The sequence below is a fragment of the Aulonocara sp. 'chitande type north' Nkhata Bay genome, linkage group LG18 (genome assembly GCF_057382095.1).
Source record: "Aulonocara sp. 'chitande type north' Nkhata Bay isolate Kocher_YH1m ecotype deep benthic linkage group LG18, A_spYH_male_GT1.1, whole genome shotgun sequence".
NCBI classification, from domain to species: domain Eukaryota; kingdom Metazoa; phylum Chordata; class Actinopteri; order Cichliformes; family Cichlidae; genus Aulonocara; species Aulonocara sp. 'chitande type north' Nkhata Bay.
In genome coordinates, this window is record NC_141361.1 from 14,275,582 (window position 1) to 14,286,782 (window position 11,201).

Consider the following 11,201-nt stretch of genomic DNA (forward strand, 5'->3'; position numbering starts at 1 on the left):
GCACGTGCACACAAAACTATTTCTCACATGCATCTCCCTCTAGCCCGTCACCCTCGACTCCTCGAGACAGATGAGAAGGCGATTACCTGCACCCCCCGTGAAAGGTGGAGAAACACTGTCCTTCTTCAAACAGTAGAGTTTGAAATACTTTATTTCACTTCATATGGTTTATGTAAAAACAAACAAAGACATGAAGTGTTTTAGTTATTCATAATGAACTTATATTTATGATGTAATATGTGACTTGTTAGTTTTTATTGACCCAATATCAGCTAAATGCAAAATTACAGCATTTACGTAGAGTATTTTCTAGGAGTACTGCAGTGATATCCCTTTATTTTGTAACTTTTCATCTTCCCTGTTTTCCAAATCATATTCTTTTTATTTCACTGCATCATGCAGCTGCTTTTAGACAATATTCAAATTTATGTCCAGTACAGGACATATTTTTTCTTCATGAATTTGATATTTGACCCTCCCCCAGGAGCATAGCTGTGCAGATGGTTTCTTGCTTGGATACTGCAAAATGTTAGTGGTTGTAGCAGGATTTCCACTTGTTTTGGGGCATCATGGACTTTACATTCATTGCATACTAAATAATATGTATTAATTATACATTATATAAGTTTTGCAATTCATTACGTGTCGTGCCAGGAAAAGCATAGGTGAAGCAATAATTGCTACTCAGTTTGTGTCAGTGACACTGAATCAAATGGGGAGGGGGGTTAGGGATTAGGGGTCCGGGTTAGGTACACCTGAAGGTCTTTTTATGTGTATTTTTCTATTCAAAATATTTTTGTAAAACAGGCCAATTTATGTATGCAGTTGCTCTTTTATAGCAGTACCTGGGTTACAAATTAATGTGTCTTTCTCCTCATTTTCTTTCATTCTGCTTTAGAGTACAAAGACAAATAAGTCACCGGTCTGTAGTACCTCCAACACATCAGTGCCTTGACCTTGCTACACTGCAGCCTACAGGCCAGTCTTAAACAATCCATCTAGACACCATTTGCCTTAATTTAATTTTAAACTACTCACGCCTCAAATCATATACCATAAGACTTTAGTACTGTATGTGTAATATGAGATGTACAAATAATGCAGGAAATAGTTGATTTGCATCATTCTATCAGATGCATCCAGCAGATTTCTATCAGCACTGATCACTGTTAAAAAAATCAATCATTCACTTTTTAATTCCCCAAACAATGAAACAGCAATCTGAAATGATTAAACATCAGGTGTAAAAAAGTCTTAATGTTTTATTTAGAAAATGTTTCAGTCTTCATTTCACTGCTGTTACTGGATAAAACCTGCGATTTACACTGTACATTATATAGAAAATACAGTGATTACATTTACACAGGAGCAGTTATAGCATGTTAGAGAAATGTTGTGATACTGCTTTATGTCTACAGTTAATATAAATTTAAACAACTTACAATGTATACCTGTATTTTATTTAAGTGTGTATGTTGAAGTGTACATATCTGCAAAGCAATCAGTAAATGTTGTTTTCTGCCTTTTAAATATAGAAAATAAAGAGAAATAAGCCAAAGTTGCTGCAGTGTGCAAATGTTACACAGGGCTGAAAACACTGTGCATCCTGTTTTCCACCTCAGGTGGATGTGGGTGTAACGGTGAGGAATTTAGTCTGTAATTTTGAGATGAGGAAATGACACTCAAATATGACATTCCTCTTTGTGAAGGTGTGGGAAGGACAGCTGTGGAAAATAAAGGCCGTCTTTGAGAGGTGGTTTAAACCATTCAGCAGCATCATCTCGCGCTCTCTGTGGAGCTGTGGTAAAAATGAGCGGATGACCTGAGCAGCGTAAACTCATTATTTTGTCCTTTATGCTTCATAAAAGTGCTGTGGCTGGCCAAATGGATACAAACAGGAGGTAAAACTGGTGCATAAACATAATCGTAACACTTTCCTCATAGAGGTTTGGTGTTTTTGTGTTTCTGTGTACTCAGCTGTTGTCCTTAAAGTGCAACAGCTAAATACAAATAAACTGTAGCATCTGAAAAAGGAAGAAGACGTCCATCGAGAACCAGATCTTTCCCAAAGGATGGTGGGATTTGTAGTTTTGGTCAGGAGCTCTCTGAACTTAGGAAGCGCTCCCTCTGATCAGGAATGACGAATCCTTCTTTCTGTTCGCTCTCTCGTCTGTCGGAAATCACAAAACACTTTTTGGGATCGATGACCACGATGCTGTCTCGGTCCTGACCAGGAGCTTCCACCTCGGCGTAGGAAGGACGACCCGAGCCTCGCCTGAACTTTAGGATTGGCCAGTGGGTTGGGCGTCGCTGTGGGGTTGGTGGAGGGGGGGCACAATTAGCAGACAGTTCAAGGAAAAAAAACTATTAAAAATAGTGCCCATTCTATTATCCCCCCCATTTCCTGCAGTCATTACAGTCCAACAACAAGCACTCATGAAGATCACATAAACATTCATCACATTTCACCTAAAGCAAACATAATGCTCCACTTTAGAAGTGTTCATTTCTGCCCATTTTTATCAGACTGACTTCTATTTAGATGTATTTAATGTATGTAAAGTCCATGTGTAGTCCATATTTCACTGAATATTATAACAACTGATGGAAGAATTTTTGGCTGAGCTCTCACAACAAATGTCGAGTAAAATAAGAGCCAAACAATAAAAAGTTAAAGTTCACTTCAAGTATTTTTCTCAATGGGAAATATTTCCACGTTGCTAAAACAGTTCATTTCAATTCAGTTCAATTTTGTTTATATAGCACCAAATAAAAGATATGTATTATTTAATTTTATATAATTACACTGTTTGGAATATGATTGCATGTTTTTGTACATGAGTGTAAAACATACTCAGTAATGTACTTGTAGGTTCAATAGGAAGTAAAAACAAGGTGACTCATTGGTGCTGATTCACTTCTCCAAACACACTGAAATAACTGATGAGTAACGTCTGCAAATGTCGAGCAATGTCTGGACATTAATTTAAAATCATGTTTTAAAGGGAAGTTTGAGTAACTAGTTTCATAGTAAATGTGAGTAGTTTCCTCCAAATTAAATCTAACCAAATGTTTACTGTGTTAGGTTTGCTTCTGATAATTTATTAAAATTCACTGTATTTCCAGTTTAATTTTAAAGAGGGGGGAATTAAAAGGATCTAGGAACTCGTGATTTTGCATAAATATAATGTTGGCAAGTGTAGGTTCAAATAAATTAAGCCGTACTACTAGTGCCCTTGGCTGATTTTAGGTTGACGCACCTCCATGAAGAAGAGGCTGGCGCTGGACGTGGGGTGGTTATACACGTAGATGTATGTAAAGATGGCTGCTGCCAGCAGGACCATCACTACGAGGACTCCCACCAGCAGATGCATCGGCGATGCCTCATAGGTGTCTGTGTTCTCCCCCTCTCCTGCTGTACACAGAGAGTGGTCAGATTCAGCTCATAGACTTAAATGTAAATGCTTCTGCAGTCACGTTAACTTTTCATTTTTCTCGACATAAAAAATTTACCAACTTTGAACAATATCAGGTTCATTAAGTTGCGACATTGTGTGAATTGGTGCTTTTTCACACGAAACCCAACAGGAGGCCTGCCTCAGACACAGTCTCACTATGGGGAAACACTGTGTTTGACTAAGGCGGAGGTACTGCTTGGGTAGAGCGCAGAGGAAGCAAGACTCAACACACACTCGCTGGATGTGAATTTGTTAAGGAAATTACATGCACTATTCTCACACGGGTGCAGTTTAACATCACACACTTTGGACTAAGGAGCTGGAAAGCAGAGACCGTTTCAGGTCCAATAGAACTGCACGAGGCACTTTCATTCGACTGTGAGTGACTTACGTGCATCACTGATGTGAAAAGCAGTCTCTGCACCATCTAGAAAAGAAAAAACAAAGACTTTTAAATGCACACAGTACATGACATGCTGTGACATGACTTTAAAAAAAATTTTGGTTAAATTTCACAAGTGGCGGTTTCTGAGCAATCTGTAAACTTCATTTTCTCTTCCTAAGCTTTCACTTCAGTGGACTTGACTTAAAACGTAGTCTGCAGAAGAAAGAAAAAAGTGATAATCAACAAATTTTTTTGGGTTGAGTCGGATATTGAGTCTTTCTCACTCTGCTAGAGTGATGAACGTATATCACGCCATCCTTCAGCACACTGAGGACATCATGCAGTATTTAACATGGCGCTGTATATGCTCAGCTATGAGCTAACAGGGGGCTGGGAAATAGCTGGCCACTTGACCCCCACCCTGTCAGATGTTCCACAACACACCAAGCATGGATACTGTGCAACAACAACAAACATTCATTCATGGGGTCGTAATGATGGCTGCGCTGCAGAGGTGCACAAAGAGCGACAGAGTGATCTCAGATGATTCAGCATTCAAGATGATTTATTTTAATGTTAACAATCAAAAGGATTCCATTAAAGGCATCCACGCTCCTCTATGTTAGTAGAAACTGACATTTGTTTATAAGGCAAACAAAATAAAAGTGTAATCAAGGCAAAGAAATTATTTCAATTAGATTTCAAAACCGTTTTTTTTATTCTTATTGATTCTCTGATTAGAGTCAAGTGAAAACATGTGCATGAGGAATGTGATCAGACAAGCAGTCACAACAAACTATGAGTACTATTAAAGCAGATAAAAAAGCTTTGTGAGTTTACCACCTGCAGATTTGTTGGTGGGACGCTGCGGATGTGATTTTGTTTCTCTGCTGATGCTGCTGTGTGTTGAGGGAATGGTGAAAGTGGGAGTCTCGGGGGTGGAGGTCATGCCAGATGTCCTCTGCTGCCCTGCAGACACAGTAACTGGAGGGGTTCGGTGTCTCCCGTGATGTGATGTGGCATTTGTGACTTCATTCATCCGGGGACATCGCAGATTCTGCCTCTGGGAAACAAAAGTGTGTTCAGACTGACGCTAATGGTGCTAAGCTCTAATGTGGTCAATCTTTATGGAGAAAAGCAGAAGAACCTCCTCTGGACAGCCGAGGTCAACCCAGTCCTGCCGTTTACGATCAAAACCACTGGAACATCTGAGAAAGAATGAAATGACTGCTGTTACATTTTCACTCTGTGAGAGCACAACCCGCTTTATTCATGGAGATGAATGTTTCCAAAACCAGATTTAAGTTATCCACCTTAATGCTGGCAGCTGATGATTTATTTTTAAATTAAAATTAAAATGATTTATTGGAGATGTGGATAATAATCACAAAATATTTAAACCACCATGAGTGATGCTTAAAAACCTTTTTCATTGTCACAAATCACTAAATGTATTACAATTATTTATTTAAAAGATAAGTTTATTAGACTCTTCAGTGCTTGACAGGAGATTCGGCTGCATATTCCTGCTAACTGCAGTGAACTTTGTATATTCATCTCTTAAGGTCGCTAGGCCAGATTCGGGTAGTTGGGGTTGCTGACTATCCCGCAGGCTTCCTGTTGACTGTACTGTATGTGAATGACATGCGAATGACTCTGCGAGCCTGCTCTGTTTACTCACAGTGACAGGATATGAGACAGTCTCAGGAAGCACCGCCTATGAATCAAGTTTACTGAGTGTGAGTGAGTGAGCGTATCCCTGCATGCGCAACCGCAACTGACTGAGAGCTGAACTGAACAAACTTTGGGCAACAACAAAAAACTCTCATGGATAAACTGTGAGGTTGAATAGGCTGCATGTACAAAATACTTCAAATTCATTATTATTAAAATGAGAGATAATGCAGTTATTATATTTTCATATTTATCCACAGTGAGAAATGCCTCAGTTTCACACTGGAAAAAAAAACTTACTGTAACTGCCTTCAACTAAAAATATTCTCTAATTTTAATGGATCCACATTAGACCATGAAACATTTTCTATTCCTAAAATAGTGGCAAAGTCACTGGTCTCTTTGATCTCTTTGACTGCTTTTCCACGTTACCTTCGTAGCTTACTGCACCAGCTGCAGTTAAAGCCAATCTGAGAAGTGACACATGGGCCACAGCTGGAGAACTGCAGACACGCTGAGAAGACAGACAAAGAGAGTGAGGAGGAAGGAGCTGCTTTGCCTTCTGCAGATAAAACAGCATAATAGTAGAATATCCTGTAGCACAAAGATTATACATTCTTTGAATACTGACTGGTTCAAATGGTATTAAAAATAGGAATAACCTACTAGGGAGAGGAAGCATCTCCACCGCTATTAAACGGGAGATTTTGGACACTGGAATGTCGACTTTGTGATACTCATAGATGGTTCTCCGACGAACATCTGACGCATGTCGGATAGAAAATAAAGATGTCACATATAAGCTGCTAATAATTAAAGAAAGTATTTTGATGAAATTTTAACAGGACAAATTTTCAACTTACTGGGAATCTGCTCTAGCTCACGAAGCACCATAAATGCATCGGACAAGCCCACTTTGACAGGATGATTCTCAGAGCTGATGTCGCTGATGCTAATAGGAATCTATGAGGTAAAAACTGCATGAATAAATTTACTTTGTTTTAAAAGATGGACACAAAAGAGAGAAGAAAAGCCACCTCTTTGTAGGCAAAGACAATCCGCCCGTCACTGTGCAGAATGGCCTGGAAGGTGAAAGCTCCCACGCTGATGTTGTCCTGGAGGTGAAGGTGGTTCCACTGAACCACCAATGCTGTGCCTAATGGATGGACATGGGCACACACAATACTGTAATGTTTTGTACGCATGTTTGCACGTTCCCTGCCAACCTTATGCAGCACATGTTAGGGCGTCTATTCAGTAAAAATATTTAGTCTAGTAAATAAATAAGATCAACAGTTCCCACCGTTATCGAAGTAAAACACAGATGAGTTTTTCGACAGGCTCGGGTCGAAATTCGCCATCAGAGGAGCGACGTACTGAGTGGCTGTGAGCATCCGATGGATTATGTCTCCAGTGTAAATAAAACCTGGTAGGAAAAGATGTGCAGCTGTTAGCATCAGTAACTTATTATACATTATAATCAGTTGACACTGACAGCTGTCATGTAAATTGCTTGTAGACACAGTCATTAATTTAACTTACGGTATGTACTTTGTTCCTGTCAATGCAACGGTCAGATCTTTGACTCACTAAAGCTCAGGCATTGATACTGCCCCAATAAAACTTCAAAATATGCAAGTAACAATTATTTATTACCATTTAATAAACTAATATATTTATTAAGTAGGTGGAATTCCAACTAACAAAAGTGTGTTTATTCTTAGATTTGAAGAAGGTGATGGGATTTCCTGACACGTGCAGCTTTGGGCTCACAACCTCCACAGAAACAACACTGAGTGTAGTTAAAGACTCACCTCCAGTTGCAACTGTGATTTCTTTGAGTAAATGGCCGTAAAAAGGAAAGTCAAAGGAAAGATTCACTCTCTGGAAGCACAGAAACATAAAGCAGGAAATTAGGTAAAAGAAAGTTGTTGTTTTTTTGTCTTTATTTAGGAAGAAGATGAAACTATAAAACTAATATGAAAGGTGTACAAGACAGTCTGGACATCATACCTGGAAAATAAACCACTTCACCCCCCACAAATTTGAAATGTTCCTATTTTAGTTATTTCTTCACAGACTGATCTCTTACCTCAGCTTGTCGGTGAGTTCTGGGCAGGAAGCCACGGACCTTTTGCTGATCCGCCTCCATTTTACTGATGTTGACCCACAGCTCTTTACCAGCTGCATCTCCAGGAGCATAGATTTTAGATGTGTAGTAGACATTATTCATATCCTACAACAGCAGATATTTATTATATATGTTATTATATGTTCTTATCACATCTTTGCATGTACCCTTTTTTAAACACTAAATCAGTAGTACAGTAATATTTATATTACATTAACTCTATCTGCTGTTGAATGTCTTTGCAGCAGAATAACCTTACTACGATCTGTGTAGAATTACTGGGCTCATCCTCCATCATTACATTTGGATCTGACTCCTCTGACTGGTGTTGGTTTCTGTAGTGGCCTCGTTTATCTGCAGTCCTGTCAGGGGCCTCGGACCTGGGCCTAGATGCCCACCTCCGTTCTCTGGGCTGGTGGTTCACAGAGATTATATGTAACCTCTGCTCTGGAGGAGACGGCTCCTGCATGTTGGCAGGGTAGACTCCTAAGAAGTAACAGAGGAGAGCAAAGAAAATAGGTTGGTTAGATTAGAATTTTTAATGAGACAACAACAATGTAGCCAAATAAAAAAATTATGCATTTGTTGTATGAAGCATTTTATAGGGCTTTATATGTATCTTATCATAAATCAATTTATTATAAACCAGTGCTTTTAGTTCTGTCTTTTTGTTGTTTTTGTTGTTGTTTTGCTTTGTTTGGTTTTTTTTTTTTTGCAATTTTCTCTTTTATTCTGATATAAAAAAACTTTTAAAAATCTATACTTATAAAAGACAAAGGGGTTATAATCAAACATCATAACAAATCTAATTAAACATCTATTGACTGAAGAGTCCAGTGAACAGATTTAGTGGATTTAGCAGATGTAGTAGATAAAGCAAAATCTGACAATATAATATTCAGCAGATCACTAACTTACTGTAACTTGAGCGCTTACAAAAATACCAAACTGACAAAGTTTTAAATAAAATCGAAAATATTAAATGTACCTCTCAAATATGATCTCTTGAGGCTTTTCATTTACTTCTCTCCATTTTAAGGTACTGATTTGTTTTCCAAATCAGTAAACAAACAAACACATAATTTAAAATGAAAAATTTTGTTTTCTAATTACAATTTCGCTTTTCTAATTAACTCTGTAAAGTCTGATCTGATTGAACCTTCAAACAAATTTTAAAAAAGAAATGAAATGAGTATTAATTTGTATAACTTCTCTACATCCGTCATTTTTTCCAAATGTATTCCTAAAAAATGTGTTTGTGCAACGTATTAATTGTTTTCAATAACAACAAAAATTGACTGACAATGCTGAAAAACTCACAAAAACCTGTGTATCACAGTAGCCATTAAATAATTAAGAACATCAATTGTATTTTAACACGACGTGCTGTCATAAACTTTACATCCACAAAGTTTATAATATCAGTTTCTTATATGAACCCTTTCAGAAAGTTCTGGCTTTTCTTACGTCACTTCAGAGGGTGTGGTTTGTGTGCTAAATTGCATTATGTCGTATTGAGCACATTTCCAAGAACAAAATATGACTATTTTATTTAAGCATTTTTAACAGTAGCACAAACCAAATCCTGTAAAACAACACCTTGCCAAAAACAGTCTGTATGCTGTGAGGCTGCTGTATTAGAGTGCATCAGCTTTACTGAAACACCGCAAACTAAAAAGCTTAAACAGATTAAAAGATTATTTTAACAGCATTAAAATAATCTTTGATTATTAGATATTAAAGAGATTAGATATGGACAATACGATGTCTAAAACGTAAAGCAAACTCGCTCTTTTACATGTCCGGCTGGATGTAAACAGTTCCTCAGTGGGTGCCATGTGGCAAACATGTGGTCACTCTTCCCTTCCAGTGACAACAGTGTCCTAACTTTTCCTTTCACAGCGGACAGTGAAGGCATGCTTCACATTCTTCACACCAGGAGCTCCAGGACCTGGCGTGTGAGGCCAGACATCAGTGGGTGATGTGTCCATGAATCTGTCACACGGTAACTGTCGGGGCTCAAAACACGCCACAGCAAATGCCAATAGGTGCTTCCACGCAAGATGTGTTAGATTTTTTTACAGACGTGAACTCTATTACACAAAGCAGCAGCAACAAAACAGCGTGGTTAAACATTTCATTAGTTTGCCGTCTTAAAATAATAAATAAATAAATCACTGCTTTCAAAGCAGGAGGTTAAATTTGTGATTTGGCACTAAAATAACTGAAAGGCCATCGGGCTGTCAGTACTATGGTAAGAAATATGGACACTGTAAGCATATTCAGAAAAGGTTACACTTCATCACAGCCAACCCATTATTAGCCTAATGACAACAAATAAATGTTAAAAAGGAAAAAGTGATTTAAAAATTGTCTAAATAAAATTAATAATATAATTAACACTTAATTCACGATGTGGGTCTGTGCTTTTTGTAGCTGGTGTCAATTACATTTTTATGACTCACCGTAGGCAGATTTTAGCCTCATGAAGCTGATTTCAAGCTGGAGAACAAAGACCAGACATCTGACGAGATAAACCGTCTTTGTCGTCGCCATCCTTCCTGTAGCTCCAGTTTCTGAGCGCAGAGAAACTCATTAATTATCCCGAACAGATTCTTCACTCTTTCACTGATGGCAGTTATCTATTTAAAAAGACAAATGCAGTCCAGTGTTTTGAAGAGAAAAGAAAGGAGAAAAAAAAGCAGACGAAGCAAAGTTAGATATTTATGTATCCTCATGTGATGTTGATGTCCAACTCCATCGGTGTTCATCATCAGCAAGCCTTCTCTGCATCAGTTCAGTCTGCAACAAAGTCAAACGCTGCAGGAAACGTTGCATTCAGGCACTGTCGTATTGATCAGCATCTTCAACGTCATTTCATTGATTTAATTTAATTTCTTTTTTATTTGTCTGAATTTTATTTGAATAAATCAAAATGTTTTTGAAAAAGAATCTGTGCATCTCAACCAGTATACTGCATTGGCCTAAGGTACTGACAGAAAACTTGGGCTTAGGCTACTAACTATATCATTCCTGTGACTGTTTTAACCTGTGATGTGCACAGTGCACAATTCTGCAATTACAATGTTTGACAAATACATAAAAATCCATGCATGCATGAGTATTATAAGGTAACCAAAAGCACCAAAATTAAGACTAAAGTGTCCCACATCATAATCGTCTTGCAGATATAAAGAGCAAAAGAAATCACACACACTGCCAGGATGTATCTTAACTCAATCATACACTCAAATTTCTAACTGTTAGAAGACGTTATGAGAGTTTGCTCTTTTTTCACCTGCACCTACATTCACATTAATAACAACCTGAGTATCCTCTGTCTATCTCACTCTTCTATCCAAAGAATGTTGAATGCAAAAACCTGCACCTACAAATGGAGAGATGCCAAACTGTGTTTCTGGTAACAGTGACATTACAGATCTATCTTATCTTAATCTGCATTGAAGTTTCACGATTACGGGGAACAAGTGAATGCACCAGGTCATCCGCAGCTCCAACCTTTCCCGTTGGATGGCGCACGATTGTGCAACTG

At 38.1% G+C, this 11,201-nt stretch overlaps 2 protein-coding genes across 7 annotated transcripts in view; one reads left to right on the forward strand and one right to left on the reverse strand.

Moving 5' to 3' along the window:
- Nucleotides 1-2,896, forward strand: part of LOC147308178 (uncharacterized) — a 33,478-nt gene extending 30,582 nt beyond the window's left edge. For 2 of the 5 annotated variants that reach the window (XM_086270805.1, XM_086270808.1), the window contains one exon: nt 44-2,896. In XM_086270805.1, the coding sequence (XP_086126931.1) occupies nt 44-136 (93 nt within the window). In that variant the 3' untranslated portion in view covers nt 137-2,896. The remainder of the gene's footprint in view (nt 1-43) is intronic. The other 3 variants (XM_086270806.1, XM_086270809.1, XM_086270810.1) reach the window with 3 other exon arrangements.
- Nucleotides 1,300-10,378, reverse strand: LOC147308179 (plexin domain-containing protein 2-like). Of its 2 annotated transcripts, none has more exons than XM_086270812.1 (14): nt 10,114-10,378; nt 7,908-8,134; nt 7,610-7,753; nt 7,332-7,401; nt 6,821-6,943; nt 6,555-6,673; nt 6,381-6,480; nt 6,184-6,279; nt 5,950-6,031; nt 4,991-5,051; nt 4,687-4,906; nt 3,850-3,885; nt 3,261-3,415; nt 1,300-2,310 (listed from the first exon to the last, which is right to left on the reverse strand). In XM_086270812.1, the coding sequence occupies exons 1-14, from the start codon at nt 10,202-10,204 to the stop codon at nt 2,095-2,097; spliced, it is 1,740 nt and encodes a 579-aa protein (XP_086126938.1). In that variant the 5' UTR covers nt 10,205-10,378; the 3' UTR covers nt 1,300-2,094. The 2 variants fall into 2 exon arrangements, with proteins under 2 accessions (XP_086126938.1, XP_086126937.1); XM_086270811.1 differs by having other exon boundaries at nt 4,684-4,906.
- Nucleotides 10,379-11,201: the final 823 nt, after the last annotated feature.

What these genes read in the sequence shown, in the direction of transcription:
- LOC147308179 (XM_086270811.1), bottom strand. Translation starts at nt 10,204, where the DNA reads ATGGCGACGACAAAGACGGTTTATCTCGTCAGATGTCTGGTCTTTGTT. An exon ending in TGAGCTAGAGCAGATTCCCA is followed by an intron (nt 6,280 to 6,380) that starts GTAAGTTGAAAA and finishes GACATGCGTCAG; the next exon opens with ATGTTCGTCGGAGAACCATC. An exon ending in CCAGCCTCTTCTTCATGGAG is followed by an intron (nt 2,311 to 3,260) that starts GTGCGTCAACCT and finishes CCAACCCCACAG; the next exon opens with CGACGCCCAACCCACTGGCC.